This window comes from Phacochoerus africanus, chromosome 8 (assembly GCF_016906955.1).
Source record: "Phacochoerus africanus isolate WHEZ1 chromosome 8, ROS_Pafr_v1, whole genome shotgun sequence".
Classification (NCBI taxonomy): Eukaryota; Metazoa; Chordata; class Mammalia; order Artiodactyla; family Suidae; genus Phacochoerus; species Phacochoerus africanus.
This window is the reverse complement of record NC_062551.1, coordinates 145,163,572-145,189,242: the sequence shown is the minus strand read 5'-3', so window position 1 is coordinate 145,189,242 and position 25,671 is coordinate 145,163,572. Positions and strand designations below refer to the sequence as shown.

The following is a 25,671-nucleotide window of genomic DNA, read 5'->3' as shown; positions in this document are numbered from 1 at the left end:
CCTCCACCCCAGCTGTCTACTTTGGTAACCCTAAGTTTTTCAAAGTCTGTGAGTCTTTTTCTATTCTGCAAATAAGTTCATTTATTATCTATAAAAGTCTTTTAGATTTTTATAGATTCCTTTTTTATAGATTTCACATGTAAGTGGTAGCATATGACATTGGTGTCTCAATGTCTGACTAATTTCATTTACATGATAATTACTAGGTCTAACCATGTTGCAGCAAATGCCACATTTCATTCCTTTTTATGGCTGAGTAATATTCCATTGTGTATATGTACCATATCTTCTTTATCTATTCTTCTGTCATTGGACATATTGTCTGTTTAGATCTTTGCCTACTTTCTGATGGGATCATTTGTTTTTTGGTATTGAGCTTAATTTTGGAGGTTAATCCCTTGTCAGTCGCTTCATTTGCAAATATTTTCTCCCATTCTGTGGGTTGTCTTTCGTTTTGTTGATGGTTCCCTTTGCTATGCAAAAACTTTTAATTAGTTTTTGTTTTTATTGTCATTAGTCTAGGATGTGGATCTGAGAAGGTACTGCTGTGATTTATGTCAGAGAGTGTTAGGCCTATGTTTTCCTCTAAGTTTTATAGTATCTGGTGTATATTTGGGTCTTTAATCCATTTTGAGTTTATTTTTGTGCATGGTGTTAGGGAGTGTTCTAATTTCATTCTCTTACATGTAGCTGTCCAGTTTTCCCAGCACCATTTATTGAAGGGACTGTCTTTTTCTCTGTTGTATATTCTTGCCTCCTTTGTCGTAGATTAGTTGACCGTAGGTGCATGGATTTAATTCTAGGCTTTCTATCCTGTTCCACTCATCAATATTTATGGTTTTGTGCCAGTACCATATGGTTTGGATGACTGTAGCTTTATAGTATAGTCTGAAGTCAGGGAGCCTGATTTCTCCAGCTCTCTTTTTCTTTCTCAGGGTGGCTTTGGCTATTCTGGGTCTTTTGTGCTTCCATACAAACTTTAAAATATTTTGTTCTAGTTCAGTGAAAAATGTCCTTGGTAATTTGATAGGGATTGCACTGAATCTGTCAATTGCCTTGAGTAATACAGTCATTTTGACAATATTGATTCTTCCAATACAAGAGCATGGTTTATTTTTTCATCTTCATGTGTCATCTTTGAATTCTTTCATCAGCACCTTACAGTTTTCAGAGTATAAGTCTTTTGTCTCAAGTAGGTTTATTCCTAGGTATTTTAAGAATAAGATAGTTTTACTTATTCTTTCCAATTTGAATTCCTTTTATTTCTTTTTCTTCTCTGATAATCATGGCTAGGACTTCCAAAACTATGTTGAATAGTAGTGATGAGAACGGACATCTTTGTCTTGTTTCTGATCATAGTGGAAATTCTTTCAGATTCTTACTTTGCTTTTTTTTTTTTTTGTCATTTTGCTATTTCTTGGGGCCACTCCCGAGGCATATGGAGGTTCCCAGGCTAGGGGTCCAATTGGAGCTGTAGCGACCAGTCTACGCCAGAGCCACAGCAACACGGGATCCGAGCCACGTCTGCAACCTACACCACAGCTCACGGCAACGCTGGATCGTTAACCTACTGAGCAAGGGCAGGGACCAAACCTACAACCTCATGGTTCCTAGTCAGATTCGTTAACCACTGTGCCACGACGGGAACTCCCTCAGCTTCTTAACTTTTGAGAGTAATGTTAGCTGCGGGTTTGTCACATATGGCCTTTATTATGTTGAGGTAGATTCCATCTGTGCCTACTTTCTGAAAGGTTTTTATCAGAAAAAGGGGTGTTGGATTTTGTCCAAAGCTTTTTCTGCATCTGTTGAGAGTATCATATGGTTTTTATTCTTCAGTTTGCTAATGTGGTGTATCATACTGATTGATTGCCGGATATTGAAAATTCCTTCCATCCCTGGGGTAACGATCATGGCATATGATCGTGGTTTGCAAGTATTTTTTTGAGGGTTTTTGCATCTGATGTTCAGTAGTGATACTGGCCTGTAATTTTCTTTTTTGGTGGTACCTTTGTCTAGTTTTGGTATCAGGGTGATAGTGGCCTCACAGAATGAGTTTGAAAGTGTTCCTTCCTCTGCAATTTTTTGAAATAGTTGTGGAAGGATATGTGTTTACTCCTGTAAATTTTTTTTTTGTCTTTTTTTTTTGCTATTTCTTGGGCCGCTCCTGTGGCACATTGGAGGTTCCCAGGCTAGGGGTCTAATCGGAGCTGTAGCCACTGGCCTATGCCACAGCCACAGCAACGCGGGATCCGAGCTGCGTCTGCAACCTACACCACAGCTCACGGCAATGCTGGATCCTTAACCCACTGAGCAAGGGCAGGGATCGAACCCACAACCTCATGGTTCCTAGTCGGATTCGTTAACCACTGCGCCACGATGGGAACTCCTACTCCTATAAATTTTTGATAGAATTCACTTAAGAAGCCATCTGGTCCAGGACTTTTGTTTGAAGTTTTTTACTGTTTGAATTTCAGTACATGCGATTGGTCCGTTCATCTTTTCTGTTTTGTCTTGGTTGAGGTTTGGAAGATTGTATTTTTCTAAGAATTTCTCTATTTCTTCTGGGTTGTCCATTTTATTGGCATATAGTTGCTTGTAGTAGTCTCTTATGGTCCTTTGTATTTCTGTGATATCCATTGAAACTTTTTTCATTTCTTTTTCTTTCTTTCTTTTTTTTTTTTTCCTTTTTAGGGTGGCACTTGCAGCATGTGGAAGTTCCCAGACCAAAGTAGAATCAGAGCTGTAGCTGCTAACCTACACCACAGCTCATGGCAATGCCAAATCCCTGACCCACTGAGTGAGGCCAGGGATCAAACCTGCATTCTCATGGATCCTACTCAGGTTCATTACCACTGAATTCCCTTTCATTTCTAATTTTATTGATTTGAGTCCTGTCCCTTTTTTTCTTGATGAGCCTGGCTAAGGATTTATCAATTTTGTTGATCTTTTCAAAGAACCAGCTTTTAGTTTGTTTCACTGATCTTAATCTATGGTTTTTTGTTTCTGTTTCATTAATTACTTCTCTGATCTTTATGATTTCTTTCCTACTGTTAACTACTTTGGGTTTTGTCTGTTCCTCTTTGTCTAATTGCTTTCAGTGTAAAGTTAGGTTATTTATTTTTCTTATTTCTTGAGGTAGGCTTGTATTCCTATAAACGTCCCTCTTAGAACTGCTTTTGCTGCATCCTATAGGTTTTGGATTGTTATGTCTTTGTTGTCATTTGCTTCTACGTATTTTTAAATTTCCTGTTGCGTTTCTTCAGTGATCCCATTAGTTGTTTAATTGCATGTTGTTTAGTCTCCATTTGTTTGTGTTTTTTGCATTTTTCTATTTTAAGGTCTTTATTCTTTATTTTAAGGTCTGTTTCGTCTGATATGAGTATGTGACTCCTGCTTTCTTGTCATTTCCATTTGCATGAAATACCTTTTTCCATCCTCTCATTTTCAGTCTATGTGTGCCCTTTTCCATAAAGTGAATCTCTGGTAGGCAGCATACTGTAGGCTCTTGTTTTTAAATTCAGCCTGTCACTCTGTGTCTTTTAATTAGAGCATTGACTCCTTTGACATTTAAGGTAATTATTGATAGACATGTTGTACTTATTGTCGTTTTAAACCTCGTTTTGCAGTTGTTTTGTTTCTCCTTTATTTCTTTTTCATTTTTTGTTCGGATGCTTTTATTTTATGCTTATGTCCTCTTCTTTTTGGTTTTTGTGACTGTATTGTTTGGTTTTGGTTTGTGGTTGCCCTGTTTTTCAAGTATGTTAACTCCTTTGTATCCTCTATCTGCTTGCTTTAGACTGATAGTCATATAGGCTCAAACACATTCTAAGAAAAGAGTCTAGAATTTCTTACTCTCCTTCCCCATATTTTATGATTTTGATATCCTTTTTTACATCTTCATGTTTATCCTTTTGCTGTCCCTTATGTTCATCATCACTTTCACAAATAGGTTTTTTCTTCTTTTTGACCTGTGTTCTGGCCTTATTTAAGTGATTGCCTTCCAACTGTGATTTCCTCCATCCTATTTCTTCTTACTTCTTTTTTATTTAGAGGAGCCCTTTCAGTATTTCTTTTAGAATGGGTTTAGTATTGCTGTACTCTTTTAGGTTTTTTTGTTGTTGAAGAAATTCTTTATTTCTTCTATTTAAATGATGTTCTTGCTGGGTAGAGTATTCTAGGCTGCAAAAGTTTTCCCTTTTAGAACTTTGAATATATCTTGTCACTCTCTTCTGGTGTGTAGTGTTTTTCTAGAGAAATTAGCTGATAGCCTTATGGGTGTTCCCTTATAATTAACTCTTTGTTTTTCTCTTGCTGCCTTTAGAATCCTCCCCTTATCTTTAACTTTTTCCGTTTTTATTATAATATGTCTTGGTGTAGGTCCATTTGGGTTCAACTTGTTTGGGGCTCTCTGTGCTTCCTCTATCTTAATATCTATTTCCTTCTTTAGATGTCAGAAGTTTCCAGACATAATTTCTTCAAATATATTTTCAATCCCCTTATTATTTTCTTCTTCTGGGATTTTTGTTATGTATAGATTGGCACGCTTTATATTATCCATAGAGCTCTTATATCACTTTCATGTTTTTATCTTTAGCTTTCTGTGTGCTGTCCTGATGGGGTGATTTCCATTATTCTGTCGACACTTATTTGTTCCTCTCCATTATTCATTCTACTGTTCAATGCCTTTAGCACAGCTTTTGTTTCTGCAAATGAATTTTCTGATTTTTCTTGGATTCTCCTTATAGTGTCTAGTTCCTTTTTAAAGTAATCTGCATTAATATCTGTAGCCCTTCTTAATTCCTTCATTATTTTCATTACCTTCACTTTGAACTTGGTGTCTCTTAGACTGTAAAGGTCTGTTTCATTGTTTGCTTCTTTGGGGAAATTCTCCTGTTCTTCTAGCTGGGAATGGTTCCTGTGCCTCTTCATTTTGCTTATATTTTTCTTACTCTGTGAGTTTAGGGGAAACAATAATCTACTGTAGTCTTGGAGAGCTATTTACATGCAGGAACATCCCTAGGTAGCTTGTAGGGCTTACTGTTTTTTTGGCATGAGGGCTGCTTTTGGTTTGGGTGCCTGCTGTGTTTTTCATTATACCCTTGATAGGGGATGTGTAGATGCACAGCTGTGTGTGCTTCCAGGGAGATGTGGGCAGCGCTTGGTCACTGGGCCCTTGGCAGTGGTGGTGATCCACAGGGGGTTGGAGGTATTGCCCAGGGCCCTTGGTAGCAGCACAGGCGGGTGTGTGCGTTTCCATGTGGGGATGGGGGCAGTGAACAGTGCTTGGTTTGCAGGGCCCTTGGGATGACTGAGGCAGCAGGAGGTGCCTGGCTACAGGACCCTCAGTGGTGGTGAACTGCGTCTACCTCTGGAGTCAGAGATAGTTGTGCTGGTTTTTGTACCTACCCCTGTAGCCTATGCAAGAGGGGCCCTGCCTTCTGAGATCCCATGAGTGCACAAAGAACAAAGTTCCTTTGGCAGTCTCACCACCATCCCCATCCCCACCCCCAGCTCTCCCCAACAATGGCACCTTGCTTCTCTGCTGGGCCCAGGCCTCCTGTCATACTCCCTTAGCCATGGCACACCACTCCTGAGTTCCTTTAGGCTGTTTCCACGGAACCAGTCTTAGTCCTCTCCCGAGGACTGACCTCCGAAGCCCAAGCCTCAGCACTCAGTCCCCACCTGAGTGTCTCAGGCTGGGGTGCACCGGGTGATGGTACCGATCAACTGCATCTGTCTGGGTGCTGTGCTTTTCTCAAAGGCTTTGAGACTCCCCTGCCCATCCCAGCTGATCTCCTCTTCAGTCAGTGGGCCTCTTGCAGGTCCCTCTCAAGAGTGCTGGTTCCATCCCCATTCCTTTTTTCTCTTCTCTCTCTCTTTTTTCTTTGGTTCTACCCAGTTATGTGGAGGATTTCTTGCCCTTTTTGGAAGTCTGAGGTCTTCTGTCAGCATTCAGCAGATGGTCTGTGAGACTCATTCTACATGTAAATATCTTTTTTGATATGTTTGTGAGTGAATGTGAATTCCAACGTCCTACTTCTCTGCCATCTTGATCCCTTCCTACCTTTTCAGTTTTTATCCTCCTTGTTTAACAGCATTTAACCAGTTTATTTCTCTTTTAAACGTTTTCTTCCACTTGCTTCTTTGGTGCCACACTTTTGATATTTCTTCTATCTTGTGACCCTTCTTAATTTTGACTGTATTTTCAACTTCCTCTCATTTAGAATTCCATAGGACTCTCATCTTACTAGGTTCTTCATTTCTTTCACTTTTTAAATTTTGATGAAATTTGGACTTTAATCTTCTTATAAGAGAAGTTGTGATGAAATGTAAATGCTTTTTTTAAAAAAATGGTGATTTTTGTTTTTATAAAAATGGTTTATAATCAATGTTATATGTTTCAAGCATCATGGAAAAATGAAAAGATGTTAAGAAAAAATTGCCCAAATCTCACCACCAAGGGATGAGTATTAACATTTGGTGAGCATCCTTTTAGACATCCTTATTCGAAAATCATATAACATGTTGAACCTTACTAAGTATGTGTCAATTGTTATAATTGCTTTAAATCTTTGTAACCATATATAATAGGGTTGTTTCCCCACTTTGCAGGTGATGCAGAGAGAAGGCAGGTAATTTGCCCAAGGTTATACATGTAGTAAGTGTTGATAGTGCTATTTAAACTAAAAGAGCTTGGAATTTGGTAAACTCAAGCTAAAGTCAGACCAGATATGAAAGAGGCTTAACTGTGGTACCTGCCTGTTTAGATTGCGTACATCACTGAATGCTATAATTGTTACCCAAGAATAAAGTCAGACAAATAGTGGGGCCACAGTTTACCTCTCAGTTCTCAGAGTTTTGGCTCTAAATGTGAGTTATTTGTTCAATAATATGTTTTAACACAAACTCTGATCAATTTTTGGCATTATTTTTAACACTATGTTTTACTAATTTAGTATATGAAAATGATGATCAGCTCCTGTGGGACCCTGAGTACTTACCAGAAGACAGAGTGATTGTATTTCTTAAGGATGCATCTAGAAGAACAGGTGATGAGAAAGGTGTAGAAGCAATTCCTGAAGGATCTCACATAAAAGACAATGAACAGGTACGTGAATAAGAAATAGCTTATACTTTTCCCCCAATATATCAGCCACATGCATTTTTTTAATGTAGGTGCTGTCATATTTAGTGCTACTATTCTCTCCACCAAAATTCTATTACAGGTGGTCCCTGACTTAGGGATAGTTCAGCTTAAAATTTTTTTACTTTTATGATGGTATGAAAGGCAGTATGTCTTCGGTAGAAACCACACTTCATATTTTGAATTTTAATCTTTCCCCGGGCTAGTGATGCTGGGCAGTGGCAGCAAGCCAAACCAGATCAACCAGGCAATCATGAGGGTAAACAATTAACACTATCCTGTTTTCCCTTTCAGTACAGTATTCAGTAAATTGCCTGAGATATTCAACACTTTATTATAAAATAGCCTTTGTGTTAGCTGATTTAGCCCAATTGTAAGCTAATGCAAATGTTGTGTTCTTTTTTTTTTTTTTCAGGGCTGCACCTGCGGCATACAGAGGTTCCCAGACTAGGGGTCGAATCAGAGCTGTAGCTGCTGGCCTACAGCACAGCCATAGCAACATGGGATCTAAGCCATAGGTGTGACCTACACCACAGCTCATAGCAACATGGATATTTAACCCACTGAGCCTCAACGGGAACTCCTGAAAAGGAAGCTTTTTTATTAAGCCAGATGGTGATCATAGAAACCACTGAAAGAGGCCAGGTAATAGTCCAAGTGCTCCTCTATGGAGTATGAAATACCAGGTACAAATTTCTGCACCAAATCAATTGCAGTTACGCAAACTGAAATGAAGATAAATCTCCTAGAAACTGATATGAACTACTGTTGTTTTTCTCAGCATGATTACCTAATTTATTAACAAATATTTATTGATGTCATAGACAGGCTAAGAACTATTTTGGATTTTCTAAACTCCACTAGTGATTTGTGGCCCTTTAGTAAAATGCTGTTAAGTCAATGGAGTCACACATTCTCATTAGGTGCTCATATCCTTCATTGAGCCATGACGAGAACTCTGGTTACTTATCTTAAATGCATTTTCAATTTACAGTATTTTCAACTTAGGTTGGATTTTTTGGGACCCATTATAGGTAGAGGAAGCTCTGTAATGTCATCAACAGTGAATCTGAGGTCGTAACCAGCATAAGATATATAGTGTTAACATAGTCATTGGTATGAATTCAGCTCAAAAATTTTTTGATATTTTATTTTGCATATATGTGTGTTTGTGTGTGCTGCACTGTAGCATGTGGAAGTTCCTGAGCCAGGCTCAAACCCATGCCACAGCAGCAACCCAAGCCAGTGCAATGACAATGCCAAATTCTTTTTTTTTTTTTTGTCTTTTTGTCTTTTTGCCTTTTCTAGGGCCACTTCTGTGGCATTTGGAGGTTCCCAGGCTAGGGGTCTAATTGGAGCTGTAGCCATTGGCCTACACCAGAGCCACAGCAATGCGGGATCCGAGCCGCGTCTGCAACCTACACCACAGCTCACAGGAATGCCAGATCCTTAACCCACTGAGCAAGGCCAGGGATTGAACCCGCAACCTCATGGTTCTTAGTCGAATTCGTTAACCATTGTGCCACAGCAGGAACTCCCTACAATGCCAAATTCTTAGCCCACTGCACCACAAGAGAACTGAGTCTGTGTATTTTTTTTATTAGGCTTTTTGAACTTCCTCTGCATATTCCTAAGAATCTGTGCATGTCATCAATTTGGGAATGCTTATCTGGGATAATGTTATTCTGTATATGGTAGAACAGCCTACTGTGAATCTATCAGTGTTACCTCCTATTTTATCTTTTTCACCAATGTTTTTCTTTTTCGATTTGTTTAAAATTATCTTAGAATAGGAAATAAAAAAACCAAAAAACAGAAAAGAAGGGATTTGTGATTACTATAAAATGATTTATTTTAAATTCTTAATTCTTAGAATACCATGGCCACCAATAGAATATTTGCTTATCTTATTTTCTGCATGTTTAGAGGCAGCTAATTATTAGAAATGAATTTGGGTTTTTTTTAGTGTTCTTTTTTTCTTCTTTATCTTTCTTTTTTTTTTTTTTTTTTTTTTTTTTAGGGCTGCGCATATGGCGTATGGAAGTTCTCAGGCTAGGGGTCAAATCTGAGCTGCAGCTGGTGGCCACAACCACAACAGTGCCAGATCCTTAACCCACTGAGTGAGGCCAGGGAGCAAATCCACATCCTCTTGGATTCTTGTCGGTTTTGTAACTGCTGAGCTACGATGGGAACTCCTCTTTAGTGTTCTTTATGTTGCATGTAGTAGAATTATTTGTCCTCTAGAAAGGAAGAAAACAGTGGATTCTGGAAAAGCCTTTACTTTCTTAAGAAAATTGTAGCCTCTGGAGTTCCCATTGTTGTTCAGTGGTTAACAAATCTGACTAGGAACCATGAAGTTGTGGGTTCAATCCCTGGCCTCACTCAGTGGCTTAAGGATCCAGTGTTGCCCTGAGCTGTGGTGTGGGTCACAGACGTGGCTCAGATCCCGCGTGGCTGTGGCTTAGGCCAGCAGCTGCAGCTCTGATTAGACACCTTCATATGCCACAGGAACAGCCCTAGAAAAGGCAAAAAGACAAAAAAAAAATTGTAGCCTCAGTTGTCCATAGTCCAGGTCACATATTGAAGCCTTTTATTTTTTTAGGCATTATATGAATTAGTTAAATGCAATTTTGATACAGAAGAAGCATTGAGAAGATTAAGATTTAATGTAAAAGCAGCTAGAGGTAAGCATAAATATTAAATTTTTTTTTCATGATGTAGCAGAAATTTCACTTTATCAAGGTATATCTAAATATTGATTGATCTTTCTGAATTCAGTAAATATATGCTGGATAACAACTTGTTAAATAACTTGTAACACAAGCATTAAACAAGGCATCATAAGGAATGGGATTAATATTGTCCCTTCCTTTGTGGGAAAATAAGACCCATTTAATTGAAAATACATAATGCCTTTTTTAAATAAGTATTTCCTAATTTGATCTTGGTAACGATCCTATAAGCTAAGTAATGTTACAGGTGTTATCTTCACTTTAAAATTGATATAAAATTGAGCTGAGGCAAACATAATTCATAAATAAGCCATAACCAAAATCCAGGTTTTTTTTACTCTAAACTGGCTGCTAACACACTTCACTAACAGAAGTGTTTATATATTATTATGTAACAAATGAGATATCTTCATTCATTAAACAAAAGTTGGAGGGGCTCCTGAATTGTGAGCACATAACCATGAACAAGATCCCTGCCTTCACAGTGTTTAGAACCTAAGTAAGGAAGCTGAAAAATGAGTTCTTCCAAGAAGAATTAGGGGGTACAATTCAAACTCACTGCAATGGGCTTTAACCTATTTGGAGGAAAGGGTGAGGCCCTTAGAGAAAGTTTCAAGAACAAAGTGATATTTTGAGGATGTAAATGAATTAGCTGGGTGAGGAGGGAGGTGAGGTAGGAGGCAGGAAATAATTCTAGGCAAAGGGAACAGCATCCACAGTCTAAAGAATATAATGAATTTAAGAAATTGAAACATGGCCAGTATAGTTGAATCATAAAGAATATAGGGAAGATAATTTAAGATTTGAAGAGTTAGGGGCCAAAACGACCAAAGGTTTATGAAATCAGAAGTTTTTGTCACTTTATCTTTTGCAGCCATCAATAATAGAGCTCCGGAGTGAAATACTTCCCTCATTGTTACAAGAAAGTTTACATTTTTATTTACAATTGTGTTTGTTACATGCAACATTTGGGAGAATTATTTTTTTTAACAGTATTAACCCTCCCTCCCTCCTTCCCCCCTTACCACCCCATTTTGTCAGAGGAATTATCTGTTTGGACAGAGGAAGAGTGTAGAAATTTTGAGCAAGGGTTGAAGGCCTATGGAAAGGACTTTCATTTGATTCAGGCTAATAAAGTAAGTAATGCTGTATGTTTTCTCTTTTACAAAAAGAAATTTAGTAAAAGACAACCCAGATCATATATCTATTATTTTTCTACTCTATTTTCTAATGTTAAAGCTTCTGTAATGAATGTTTTAATATATTGGTATTTAGGGAATTATGACAATAAGCATACGTAGACTTCTTGGCATGTATTTGTCAAGTAAACTGTTTTCATTGCTTAATATTGGAAGCCTTTAAGAATATGACATTTACATGTATACTCGTCAACTTCGAGATGGGATTTGTGTGTACAATGTAATTATTTAAAGCTATTTCCACAGACTTGTGACAGGTTGTTTTTTAGGTCGGTCTTTAATTTTGAAACTTGAAAGCTTTTTTTTTTTTTCTTGGTCTTTTTTTTGTCTTTTTGCCATTTTTGGGGCCGCTCCCATGGCAAATGGAGGTTCCCAGGCTAGGGGTCAAATCGAAGCTGTAGCCACTGGCCTACGCCAGAGCCACAGCAGTGCAGGATCTGAGCGGCGTCTGCAACCTGCACCAAGCTCACGGCAATGGCTGGATCGTTAACCCACTGAGCAAGGGTGGGGATCGAACCCGAAACCTCATGGTTCCTAGTCGGATTTGTTAACCACTGCGCCACCACGGGAACTCCTTGAAAGCATTTTTAACATGACATTATTTACAATTAAAATATATTTTTACATTTGCTTAAGTCCTGAGTGGTCTAAAATCAGATACTTAATATTTAAATTGGTATTAATTAGGATTTAGTTTTCCAGAGGACATTGAAATAACACCATCCCAAATATTTATAAAGAAATCAAGGTCTTACTTTCAATATCATGTTAAGACTTTTTTGGCTAGTGGTTCTAAGTCACCTAATATGTTCTTATTACTTAAGAATTTTGGGGGACTATTTTTCCTGCTAGTTACACCAGATTACTCCAAGGGTCCCCTCCATGGCTAATACAGAATGGTTTGGTTAATAGTGTTTGAAATCAAGCAGGAATGCTAGAAAACTCTTAATCTAAAATATCCTCCCTTTCAACCATGAGACAGTGTATTTTTTTTTACAATCAGAAGCATGTGCGGCCAGTCATTAGCATAATGCACTCCTTTAATAGAGACTTACTTAATTGAGGCTTTTTGATAATATTTATGAAATTCTACATGCCACAAAATACCTTTTCATTTTTGCTTTCAGCAGAGTACAGTTGGCTTGGGTTATGTGTACATGAAATAAGATTCTAAAAAGGAAGCAACAAACAGCTTGAGAAGATGATTAACTTTTTTTTAAGCCAGATAGCTGTGTCTTAAGGCAACATGAACCAAAGTCATAAAGTGCAAAGGAAAAGAAAAAAGAAAAATATATATCAAGTGACAAAATAAAGATATCACGTTGACCTTAGGTCAACAGTCAGCCCACAGGATACTACTTTAGGATCAGAAATTGAGTGAAATGAATTAAAGCATACCGTCCTGCATCCAAACACTCATTCAAATACCTTTTTACCTTTTTTTCTTTCTTTTTTTTTTTTTTTTTTTTTCCCATGGTTGGCCATTCCAAGGCATGTGGAGTTCCCAGACCAGGGACAAGATCTGAGCCACAGTTGCAACCTTCACTGCAGCTGCAGCAACATTGGATACTTTAACCCACTGTGCCAGGCCGGGGATTGAACCTGCATCCTAGGTCTGCAGAGACACCACTGATCTCGTTATACCACAAGCGGGAACTCCCCTTTCTTCCCTTTTTTTTTTTTTTTAAAGCTGCAGCATAATGGAAGTTCCCAGGCTAGGGGTCAAATCAGAGCTGCAACTACAGGCCTGTGCCACAGCTTATGGCAACACCAAATCCTTAACCCCCTGAGTGGAGCTAGGGATCGAACCCACATCCTCATGGCAACTTCATCCTCATGGTGACTGCGTCAGGTTCTTAACCCTCTGAGTCACAATGGGTCTCCCCCTTTTTTCCTTTTAAACTCCTATTGTTTTATATACATTGACCCTAACCAGCTCTTCAAGCTAAGTAGCCAAAAAAAAAAGGAACCAAAGTCATAAAGGCAGCCTCATTTGCCAATCCCATGTATATTTAATATTATGTAAAGGTAGCCATTCAGTTGCCCAAATAGGTAATAGCACACTAAGCCACTGGAGTAATTATTAAACAGTATTAGCATTATTATAATAACCTTTAACTCACTATGGAATATTTTCAGCCTTTCTGGAAACTAAGTCTGGATCAGTATTGGGATTAGTAAGGGTTTCCTTTAAGTGGGAAGTTAAAGGCAGATTCCCTAGGTGCTCTGTGAATAGAAGTATTTGAAACTATTCATAACATTAATTTCAACTCAAATGCCAGTTGTAGACATTTTCAATAAAAGAGGGGTTTTTTGAGGTAAGTGAATATGATAGCTTCTTTAAAAGCATAATGCCAGTATTTGAAGACCTGTTGTCAGTGTATTATTTCTCTTAATGGGAATTTAGAAGGAATAATTTTTAATACAGCTGTTAGAGTATTGTATTTTATAAATAGTATTATATATTACTTAAAGACTAGCTACATTTGTTTTCAGACTTCAGATATTTTTCATGATTGTAACTCCTTTAAGGGGGAGGTGATTCTTAAAAACAGGTATTTGTTTCTTACAGGTTCGAACAAGGTCAGTTGGTGAATGTGTAGCCTTCTATTATATGTGGAAAAAATCTGAACGTTACGATTTCTTTGCTCAGCAAACACGATTTGGAAAAAAGAAATATAATCTTCATCCTGGTGTAACGTGAGTTTATTTTTTCTTTTGAGTCAGGTTTTTGATAAGCTTTTCTAAATTTTTCTTGAGAAAATTGTAATTTTTAGAATTTTCTTTAATAGGATAAGAGTATACTTGAGTTTCAGTATATCCATTTATTGACATCTTCATGGGGGCATTTAGACTTTTCACTGTCTTATAAAAACTTTATGAACTACAGTTTATATTTTTTGAGATAACTAATGTATCAAAGCTAATGTTTGTTTTCAGTAGTATTCCTGAGAGGAAATGGGTCAGAAATGCCCAATCTATTTTTGGTCCTGGAAACCAAAATGAGATTTGGATATAGACATCAAAGGGGAGAGACATAGGGTTATAATAAATCCGGTCAAATTGCATTTTTTTTTTTTGGTTACAAAGTTTGTGGGGATTTTTTTTTAGTGGAGAAAAGAACATGTGCACAATGACTTCCCTTTTCCTAGATGTCCTAAAACCTTTTCCTCTAACAAATAATATTTAGTAACACAACTTTAGCTAACTCCCAGCAATAGAGGGAGAAGGTTTGTTATTATATCCACTTCTTAAGCAAAATGCCATATAAATCTCATTCAGTCCCCATGCACCAAATTCTCTTAGCCTCATTCAGTCTAGCTATGGATGAAACACTGTCCCACTACCACTGATAGTGATTTGTTACTTAAGTACATAGTACATAGGGTTTTGAATCATGTCATTTGCTCCTGCTTTCATGTCTGACGAGTCATTATTATAGTATTTATTGACTTTATCATACTATCCTTGGTTATTCTCTAATGTTTACAGAATAAAAATAGTGCAGAGTTGTGACTTCATTTGGTCAGCATGCACCAGTAAAGTTCCTAAGCCTGGCTGAATAACTGCCTTTGAAAAATGTTCTTATATGCATATTTGCTTGTGCTTCTCAAACTCCTAGTCTGGACTGTTTCTTGGTCATGTTTATTTACAGCTGTCTCTGCTGGTCACTTCCCCAGAGGATTAAACACACTAAAATCCAAAATTAAAATCCACTCTGAAAAGCCAAAATTATTTTAAAAGGAATTAAATGGGTTTGATTGCCCCTGGAAATCATGAGGCATTGGACTGCCTCATTCCCCATTATCCAAAGCTCATAATGGCTAGAGTAGAATTTTATATATAACAGTAATCCAAATTTTTATCTAATTACTTTCCGATCAATTTATAGTTAATTTTTTTTCTGGATGATTTATTGGTAATAGTGTCAAGGCATAGTGATGTAGAACTAGATATAGCTGTCTGGTCTACAGAGTATCTCTTAAAATAGTCAGTTTTCAAGCTATTCTATAGGGAAAAGCAATAGTAACATCTTTCATTTTTTTCACCCATTTCAGAAATAATGTTCACACACGAGCTACAGGCAATCTGTCGTCATCAGCAGTAAGAACATAAGAATTGCCATGCTGGGTCAGACCCATGGTTCATCCAGTTTTCTCTTTCAGAAAGCATCACCAAGGGAAGTGTTGTGGGCTGGCTTAGTTGGTCCTCTGTGATGTCAAGCTCAACAGGTTAGGTAGGGATGTGCTGCCAAACAGTTTTTCTAATAATCTCTCCATAGCGCTTGAAATTTTTTCGAAGATACTTGTATCTGTAACCTTGATTCTTCTGAAGGTTAAAGTATTTTGTATGTGGAAAAGCCAAAGTTAAAAGTAATCCCATATCTTCTCTTTTCTCAGGCTTTAAGAGTTAACAATATGTCCCCTGGTGTTATAGTATGAAGTGAACAAATGTTTTCCCCCGTAGATATAGGTTTCAGCTATATCCCCTCTGGGTCTTTTATAAAGTTTTTTTATTAATTGAAAGAAGTAGAATTTTTTACTCCTAGTCATCCCTTTGAGCCATGTTATATCTCCTATAAGAAGCCACGACCAGACTGTGTATTATTTCCAGATGGGGAAAAATTGTGGTTTTCTGTAGGCACAGAGATATTCTAGTTCATTTCCGGGGCCTTCTCTTACTGTTAATAGTTGTGCTTTAAGTGACCATGGAAAGAATTAAGTTAATGCCTTCAGACAAAAATTTGAATGAATTTTAAATCTTCCTTTTTAGTCGTAATCCACAGTTAAGAGCAAATTATCCTGAAAGTTATTTGTTCATTTTTCTATTACATTGTTACCTTCCATTTGTTCATCAGAATGAAGCACATTTGCCACCTTTCTGCCTATAAAAGGCCTTTGAAAGATCCTACTGCGATTCTCTCTATTCACTACTTGGAAGAATTGGTAGCCATGCACAAAGTGGAGATTTTGCTCTTAAGAGCCTTGCAGATAGTTGTGGGGGTTTTTTTGTTTGTTTTTTTGTTTTGTTTTTGGTTTTTGGTTTTTTTAAGAGTAAAAATTAACTCAGCGTAATTCTATCTGAATACTACACCAACCCTCATGGATGGTTTCTCTGACTCCTCATTCTGAATGCTGTTAGCCTTTAAGAAACAATAGTAATGATTCTTTGATAATATCACTGTTATATTGAGACATTTAAAATAATGTTGATATGTAGTCAGTTATAACTCCCTTGCTTGGCTCCATTATCCATTCCCACTATGCCAGATTTATTTCCAACAGTTCCTCCTCATGCATCATTTGTTCCTATTAACTTTAGCTTTTGCGGTCCTTTGGTATTGCATTCATCATGTTTGTCCTGTTTCTGTGTGCTTCAGATTTACTACCTATTTGTTCTACAATGATGAATGACGTAAAGCTTAAGAGGTCTTAAAAGACCATCAGACTTAATTCCCACCATTTATAGATGAGGAAAGTAAGGCCTAGAATTTTATTTTATTTTATTTTATTTTCTTTTCTTAGGGCCGCAGCCACGGCAAGTGGTGGTTCCCAGGCTAGGGGTCTAATCAGAGCTGTAGCCGCCAGCCTACACCAGAGCCACAGCAACTCGGGATCCAAGCCACGTCTGCAGCCTCCACCACAGCTCACGGCAACGCCAGATCCTTAACCCACTGAGCAAGGCCAGGGATTGAACCCGCAACCTCATGGTTCCTAGTCGGATTCGTTAACCACTGAGCCATGAAGGGAACTCCTAGAATTTTATATTGATTAGCTTGCGGTCATAAATGTTTCTTTGATATGTGTTAGTTTTGTACCTCTGACCGTTAGAATATCCTTGAGGTCAGATTCCAAATCCCTGTATTATAAGCTACATATTTTTAGCTGTAGTTTTTGTATAAATTACAGACTACTATCTGTAGCTCTGTATAAACTACATGTTTATAATATACATCCTTATGTATAAACTATAATGTGATCATGTTGCTCAGAGTAAAAACTACAGGTAATAGTCTGTTATAGATTTTTACCACAGACTTTTCAGAAAAGTCCTAAGCCCTTCCATGATTTCTTTCTTATCCACATTCTTAATTACCCTGCTCACAAAATTCTAAAAGGTTTATTTTAATATTTCCTTTATACTTATTCCAAGAGAATTTTTAAATAAATAATATATCCAAGTTTTTTTTTTACACTTGTACTCTGTACCATGCACAACTTGGGCATGAGTGGTGCAGTGGTAAAGCAGACTAAATTCCCTGCTTTCAGAGAATTATTCTAGCACAGGTGACAGCAGACTTTTTCTGTAAGAGCTAGAAAGTAAATATCTTAGGCTTTGGAAGCCTTAAGGTCTCTTGCAACTACTTAGCTCTGCTGTTGTTTTGCAGAAACAGTTACAGACACTGTGTAAATGAATAGATGTTGTGTTGCCGTGTTCCGGTAAAATATTATCCACAGGAACAGGTGGCCAGCCCATAGGCCATAGTTTGCCAAACTTCATTCCAGTGACTTAATAGCAACTTCATAATTTATAAAATACTTTGCTACATTTATCTTATCCAATGACCCTGTGGTAGATAGGTCATTTATGATTACATGTACTTTATAGGTAAAGACACTAAACCTCAAAAGAGATAAGTACTATCTTTTAATCTCAACTCAGTGTCACTAATCTTGTCTTTGGTGCCATATATATAGTTCAGGAATGACTTAGGGAAGAAGTGAGCTCTCTTCTAACAATATACTGGCAGATAATTGCCTGACTTACTATATTTAGCTCAGATCTAGCAGGAAGGTAATATAGAAGGTAACCAGGAAATTTCAGGAAGGCAATTCATTGTTAGGTCCTAATTTGTCTCTCAGGTACTGCCATAGCCATCAAATAGTGTTTAGGAACTTGATAATTCCAATCTGTGTCTGTTCAGAATTCTTTTGTACTCCTTCTGAGTGACATCATTCCTGTCTCTTCACTTAAGTTTCTCTGTTTGTAGTTGGGCCACTCTGATCACTTGCGTAGTTTTAAAAAATTTTGAAACTTCCTGTAGGTCTTTAAAATTTGCTAGCATAAAGCCTTTACGCATTTTTCCACAAACATGTAACCAGAAGGACCTTTCCATTTAAATGTTCAGATCCTGGTGTCATAGATGAGGCACTGGAATGAATGTAAGTGAAAATTAGGATACATGTGCTAATCAAGTCTTGTACATTTAACCTCGGTCAGTTTTAATTTTCAGCTGTTTTGAACATAAGAAAATAATTTTTATTACTTCACTCACTTTTAAGGGATTACATGGATCGTCTTCTAGATGAAAGTGAAAGTGCTGCTTCTAGTCGCGCACCATCCCCTCCTCCAACTGCCTCAAACAGTAGTAACAGCCAGTCGGAAAAAGAAGATGGCACTATAAGCAATAGTAATCAAAATGGTAAGCAACCAGAGAAACACCTCTGTTCCTTCATTAATGACAGGCATGTTTTCTTCAGTAGCCTGGGGTTCAGTTTTGGTTTCTGTTAAACTTCTAAAGCATAAGGTAAAGGCAGATTGTATATACCAGATGAAACACACATGATATCAGCATGCATGTATATCAGCACACACAGAATGTGTACAGATTAATTAGAATGATTGGATAATTGATGTCACTAAAAAGTAAGTTTAAGAAAGTATATTAATGGAGTTCCCATCATGGCTCAGTGGTTAACGAACCTGACTAGGATCCATGAGGGTTCAGGTACGATCCCTGGCCTTGCTCAGGGGGTAAGGATGTGGCGTTGCCGTGAGCTGTGGTGTTGGTCGAAGACGTGGCTCGGATCTGGCGTTGCTGTGGCTATGGCTTAGGATGGCAGCTACTGCTCCAATCCGACCCCTAGCCTGGGAACCTCCATGTGCCGCTGGTGAGGCCCTAAAAAGGCACAGGACAAAAAAAAAAAAAAGGTGTACTATCAACAGTGACCATTTTCTTTTGTGAAATTAAGGAAATATCATCTGCTTTCTTAATCTGGTTGGAATGTCCAGATGTAAGTATTCTTGTTAATTTTTAGACAAAAACTCCAGCCGTTTCACGTCAGAAATACACAGATATTTATGAAATACTTTTAGGGCTTAGAACACTTTATCCCGGAATTGGTTTAAGCATATATATATGAAAAAAAAAACAGATAACAAGGACACTTTTTTAATGTTTTCCTCCTTGATAGAATAATAACCCTAGGGTGAGGAAAGGCCAGCCTGAACATTAACACTGTAAAGAAACCTTTTATTTTTATTTCCATGAGAAAGAGAAGCAAAAGGCGTGCTGATAGGTTTGAGATTCAGGTAGTCTTGTTTAAAATATACAATGGACCAAGAATCTCTGAGCTGATCAGTAAGACCTAGTCACAGAATTATCTTGATTTCTACTTTAATTAAAGTAGTCTTAAGAAAGACCATTGCTGAGCAGGAAGTAATAAATCCTGCAGTCCTTTTTAGGAGGAAATTGGTAAATTAGAGATAATTTACCACCTGCTTTTTGCCTCCCTGCTTTCTGATGTAGCAGCCTTTGGGGAGGACCAGTGGAGAGCTCACCTCCCCTGACAGAAACTGGAACATGGAAAGATTTGACCTTCGTTCTGACCTTTGGTCTCACACTGGCATTTAATGTACTGTAGTGAATATACTTTGTTCATTTAATGACCTAGCCTTCCCCTCATTACTTCCCATCTAAGAACAAGCCAAACAAAAATTAGGGCCCAGCAGCCATCTCCTGATTCAAAACGTTCCATTGACATGATTTCTAATGCCATTCATATCCATTCTGAAGTCGAATTAGAAGCTGAGGCGCCGACCTTGGGACTAGGGGTAGAAACTCAGGCAGATGTTTAAAGGACTGGGTTTCGGTATCCACAGGGGTCCAGGAACCAATCCCCTGCAGATGCCAGGGACTGCTGTACTTCTGGCTTTTCTTAATTGTTAATAACACGAAATTAATCATTTCCCTTTTTCTTTTTCTTTTTAACCAGTTGATGAGAACATGCAATTTAGCCTAGGAAGAGTGTCCATAAGTTACTTATACTCAGTAGCCCAAAAGCCAGTCACATCAGGTATAAATAAGATTTCCAAGTTTTTCAAGAAAAGGAAGAACTTTCTATCCCAATTGTCTTTCTTTTATAAGGTGTTTTAATGAGTATTTTTAAATCTTATGTTATTTTTGACCTAATGACAGTGTCACCTAGATCTTTATGCTTAACTCCAACAAAGTTGTTCCTTAGATATCTTATGATACATATTAAGCACTCATAATTCGAGTGCACTTTTGAGTTGAGAAAATAGATTATTTTCTTTGACCAAAATGTATATTTGAGGCACATTCTTTTTGTCTTTTTATGGCTGCACCTGACGCATATGGAAGTTCCCAGGCTAGGGATCGAATCAGAGCTATGGCTGCCTGCCGACGCCACATCCACAGCACACAGCCACAGCAATCCAGGATCCAAGCTACGTCTCTGACCTATATCACAGCTCACGGCAATGCCGGATCTTTGATCCACAGAGCGAGGCCAGGGATCGAATCTGCATCCTCATGGATCCTAGTTGGGTTCATTACCAACTGAGCCACAACAGCAGCACATTCTTTATTTTACATTAAGTATTCCTGAAATTTCTCCTTCATTTTGCAGTCACCTCTAACATTACCTTTGTTGCTTTCAATAGACTAAATAATGCTTCCTTTTCTCGGCTGTTACAAAGAAATTTATGCTTTAATTTTAGCATTTTCAAGTATATGCTTGGGTAGTGCAAGTATTCATTTTTTAACGTTATGACATTACTTAAATCTGTTTAGACAAATATAGTGTATGATCTTTAAAAGCACAGTACCTATAGATTTACTTTAAGAATGAAAAGGTCATATTATCTTGCTCTTATATGGCGGAAAATTTAAGCTTCTAAAGTAAAAATAAAATTCTTTTTTTTTTAACATGGTTTTAGAAAGTTACAGCTCTTTTGCTAAATCTGAATAATTTATGCATATCTTTGCTTTAACTCAGCTTATTTAAACTGCTGGATCCAGTGCATATTTGTTGCCACATAATACCAGCATGGTATTAATAATACATGCCAAATTATGTTCCTAATTCTCTACATTTATTAACTTACTGACTCTTCACAGCAATACTGTAAGATAAATTTATTGTTATCCTCATTGTATATATAATGGAACTGAGGTGTAAGAGAGTATAATTAACATGCCTCAGGTCACACTAAAAATAAATAAAGCCAGAATTCAAACCATATGTATATGCAGATTTGATACCTTACTTCCTTGATAAAAAGCTCTTTTATAATAGTTTACAAATTTAACTTTTTAATATCAGTTATTTCATTGATGTTTCTTCCAACTTAGGGGTGTCATCTAATGGACCAGGTGAAGTGTTAAACAAAGAAGAAGTGAAAGTTGAAGGGTTACATATTAATGGACCAACAGGTGGAAATAAGAAACCACTTCATACAGATATGGATACTAATGGTTATGAAACAGATAACCTTACCAGTGACCCAAAACTTGCCCATATGACTACAAGAAATGAAAATGATTTTGATGAAAAAAGTGAGAGACCTGCCAAAAGGCGAAGGGTAAACAGCAATGGAAAAGAAAGTCCAGGTTCTTCTGAATTTTTCCAAGATGCAATTTCACATGGAAAGTTTGAAGAACTTGAGAACATGGATGACTAAATTTTAGACTTATTTTACTTTCTTTGGAGTAAATTCTGGTGTGACTAAAATTTTCAGGGTTGAGGGGTTACCTTAAAAAGTTGATTTCCTTGAAGCAGTTGGTGAAAATTTGAAAATTTGAATTGTGATCCTAACTTTAGTAACTAAGATTTCATAATTCTGCCTTTTGCAGATTTTTTACTTTAAAATTGTAAAGACCCTTTTAATGATGTAACAGTTTACTAAATTTGAATGAACTAAAGCAATATCTGTACCTTCTTATTTGATATATTAATCCTAAAATTCCACTACAAGGTACTTTTTGTTAGTTTGATGATAGAGAAGATAAAACCAAGTTCAAATTTGATTAACACCAATTTTTCTGAGTTTCTGAAAATGTCTTTTATAACAGACATTTTTCTCTCCATACAAATTAAGTACCATTATTGAGGAAACCCTTATGAATCCTGAAAGTTATGCTAGCATGATTTTTTTATATATAGAAGTTTAAAAATAAACCAAGTCAGGTTTGATATGTAAAATTGTTGACATCAATGATGTCTTTCCATATTCTTATCTGGGCTTAAGAAATACATTCTGTATTTTTCCAGATTCTTTGTAGCCTTTGAAAGATTTCTACAGTACATATGTCTTGACTGAGCTGTCCTTTAATACAAAAGCTTGTATAATTTTCTTAACTTGTACAGTTGGTAAACTTTTATGGGAGAAATTGATATTCTGAATCTCTCAGCTTTCATTTTATTTTGCTAAGGTTTTTCTAATGAATTTTTAAGTGTTTGTGTAGTAACTAAGTCATGTTTCTTATCCAGGTGGTAAAAGCATTCATAAAGGATTGTGAACATTTGTTTTTTTCAAATTCCTACTTAAGGACACATAGCTTGAGAATTCTGAAATTAAGCATGGTACTTAGATTGCATAGTTTGTTTTACGTTTGCTATGATTTTCAAAATTATTTTTGAAGCAAGACAAAAGTTTAATGTTGGCTTAAGTGCTTAAATGTATCATGCTGACCAGAATCCTGTTCAGTTATTTTTGTATGCATTATGAAGTTTCCCATTTTTTGCATTAAATAAACAGGGGAAAAGGTCGAGTGATAGTTAGAAAAGTTTTTAGATTTTTTTCATTTACAGTCCAGGTTTTCCAATTTGATAATGTATTTCCAAAATGAAAATAAGATATGCAGTAAACCATCACCCTGTGTGATTACAAACGAGATCATCCATTTGCATAGCCTTGCAAGAGTGCCATTTTATTTTTAGTGCAAAATTCTTGTTAAAAATTGTAGTTTTATAAAGCTGATAGACCAACCTATATCCAAACTTTTATAAAAGATTATTAACTATTCTTGTTTTATCACACAGGCATACCGCAGATGCTTCTGCCAATTCATTTGCAGCCATCAAAGAGCCACTGCCTTTTTAAAATCTTCTGTGGTCTTGTTTTTAATGGCTCAACTGTCTGATGTAATTGAGTAGAGGTTTGCACTGAGGGACTGTGGTTTAGGCCTTACCCCCATGAAGTATTACTGTTAGCCTATGTTCGTTCAGACTGCTTCCCTCCACCAATGTGAACAACTTTTTTTCCCCAAACAGTGTTAAAAGCCACTTTCCAGCACTTGACTTCCTATGATGTAGATTCACTGTTGTAACATACATATCCATGGTAAATATCCAGGTAAATCCAAATTTAGGGTGGAAGTGTTGAGAAGCGTGAATTTTTTTGTTGTTTTGTTTTAGAACATTATCCAGAATGGCAGCTTTAGCAGATGGTCACAATCCATTTTCTAAATCAGACTTTATTATACAAGTCCAAAGTATCCTAGCTCTTTGTCAAAGATAGTCTATAGAAATATTTCAAACAAATAGTGATGCTGTACTTTTTTAAAAAATTGTTGCAATATTAGAGACGCCATTTTCACCTTTTTTAAAAGATGCATTTCGTTTGCAGGTTTGTGAAGTTCTTGCAAACTGATACTACAAGACAACATTTTAAATAAATTCTCAGGCATGTTTGCAAATACGGCACATGTTGTATACATATTAGGAAATTTTACTTTTCTTAATCTTTTTAAAGTATGCCTAATGAAAGACATTCCACTATTATAATACATAATGCTCAGCTTTTCATAAAGAAATATTTAATTGTTTATACAGGTATTTCACACAGTACTTTGTTCTTTACAATACAGCCACTATAACTTGATAAGTCATTGCACTACTTTAAAATTTTTAGTAATATCATGAACTTAATTTGCTTAAGATTTAGTACATTTCGTAACTCTTGACAAATTGCATTGGGAAAGGGAGCCTTTGTTAATAGTTACTGAGTCTCCCTCACTCCACGCCTACCCCAGCAGAGCACTCTATTCATTTGGAATGGTTTTCTGTTTATGATATGTTTGTTTTCAAATAAAGTTCAAAATCTACAACTCAGTTCAACACAAATCTGTTGAGCTTTAAAGTGTATTTGAAGTAATATTTAAATAGGCATTTAAAATTACCAATTAGATGTTTTTAAATTTATGCATAGTAATTTTGCACTGTAAAATAATTCCTTTCCCCATTCCCTCTCTGCCATTCTGAATATGCTTATTAAAATATTTTTTAAATGTATTTGTTTAAATAATGCTGTGTGAATGATTTTACTAGATTGAGTAGGTTTTAATTATAATTTTAAGTTTATATGATGCACATTGTTTACATTGCAAATATATACACTCTCTCTTCCTTCTGCTCCTAGACAAATTGCATGCAGTAGTGTTTCAGTGGCTTCTGACCCTTTTTACCTCATCATAAATGATGTATTTATTTATGGTCTTTTTTTTTTTTTTTTTTTCCTCCAGAGAGATCCTTTGGTCTGTGGGACTCTGTTCACTTATTTCTCTTCCTCTGAATTATATATATAATTAAAAACATTTTGTTTACTTCTTTGGCAGTGCAGTTTGTATCATACATGATTTTATAGAAGTTTTATCACAGTATTTGCTGTGGTCTCAGTAGCAAATTAAGAGTGGGCGCTTTGAAAAGGTGTGGGGGTGGGTGGGCAGCAGCTGGTGAATTTTCAGAGGCAAAGCGTTTACTGATGACCCTAGGGGTGTATAACTGGCTCTATATCATTACTAAATACCAAATCAGAACTATAATCCATACTCATGAAAAATGGCAGTGCAGAAAAGCATGTAATAATAAGTGGGGGAACCAGGGATTTCCAATTTTTGCTTTTATTTATTTTTCTAAAGTATAGTTGGTTTACAGTGTTGTGCCAATTTCTACTGTGACAGCAAAGTGATCCAGTCATACATATGTATATTCTTTGCGGGGGAGGGGGTTATTATTATAGTTAGGAATGTCCAAATTCCATAACCTTATTTCTTATTTACCCTCAGTATTGTTTTAGCATCTTTTGACATCTGTATGTGCGTAGAGTTTCTTTTTCGAACCTGATTTCTTTTTATCGTAGTTTGTTTTTATATAAGGGCCCATGACTTATTTAGGATGTATAATCTACAGTTGACCCTTGAACAACAGGTTCAAACTGCATGGGTCCATTTATATGTGGCTTTTTTCAGTCCATATATACTGCAGTACTACATGATCCGTGGTTGGTGGAATCTCAGATGTGGAACACTGGATAACAGAGGAAAGGTTATACGGAGGGCAGAGTGTAAATTATATGCAGATTTTCAACTGCATGGAGGGCCGGCCAGCACCCCAACCCCTGCCTTGAAAGGTCAGTCATACTTAAAAATGTCATTTTTCTTGTTCTGAGGAGTAAATTTTTTTTAATTGACGTGTGGTTGATTTATAGTGTTGTTTCTGGTGTTCAGCAAATCACAGCAAAGTGATTCAGTTACATGTACATACTCTTTCATGTTCTTTTCTATTATGGT

The 25,671-nt window shown here is 36.7% G+C and overlaps 1 protein-coding gene across 8 annotated transcripts in view; it reads left to right on the top strand.

Moving 5' to 3' along the window:
• Positions 1-24,394, top strand: part of MIER1 (MIER1 transcriptional regulator) — a 69,774-nt gene extending 45,380 nt beyond the window's left edge. For 7 of the 8 annotated variants that reach the window (XM_047788726.1, XM_047788732.1, XM_047788725.1 and 4 more), the window contains 6 exons: positions 6,957-7,108; positions 9,747-9,828; positions 10,918-11,012; positions 13,648-13,775; positions 18,359-18,498; positions 21,454-24,394. In XM_047788726.1, the coding sequence (XP_047644682.1) occupies positions 6,957-7,108; positions 9,747-9,828; positions 10,918-11,012; positions 13,648-13,775; positions 18,359-18,498; positions 21,454-21,782 (926 nt within the window). In that variant the 3' untranslated portion in view covers positions 21,783-24,394. Of the gene's footprint in view, positions 1-6,956; positions 7,109-9,746; positions 9,829-10,917; positions 11,013-13,647; positions 13,776-15,133; positions 15,313-18,358; positions 18,499-21,453 lie in introns of those variants that run through there. The other variant, XR_007136110.1, reaches the window with a different exon arrangement.
• Positions 24,395-25,671: the final 1,277 nt, after the last annotated feature.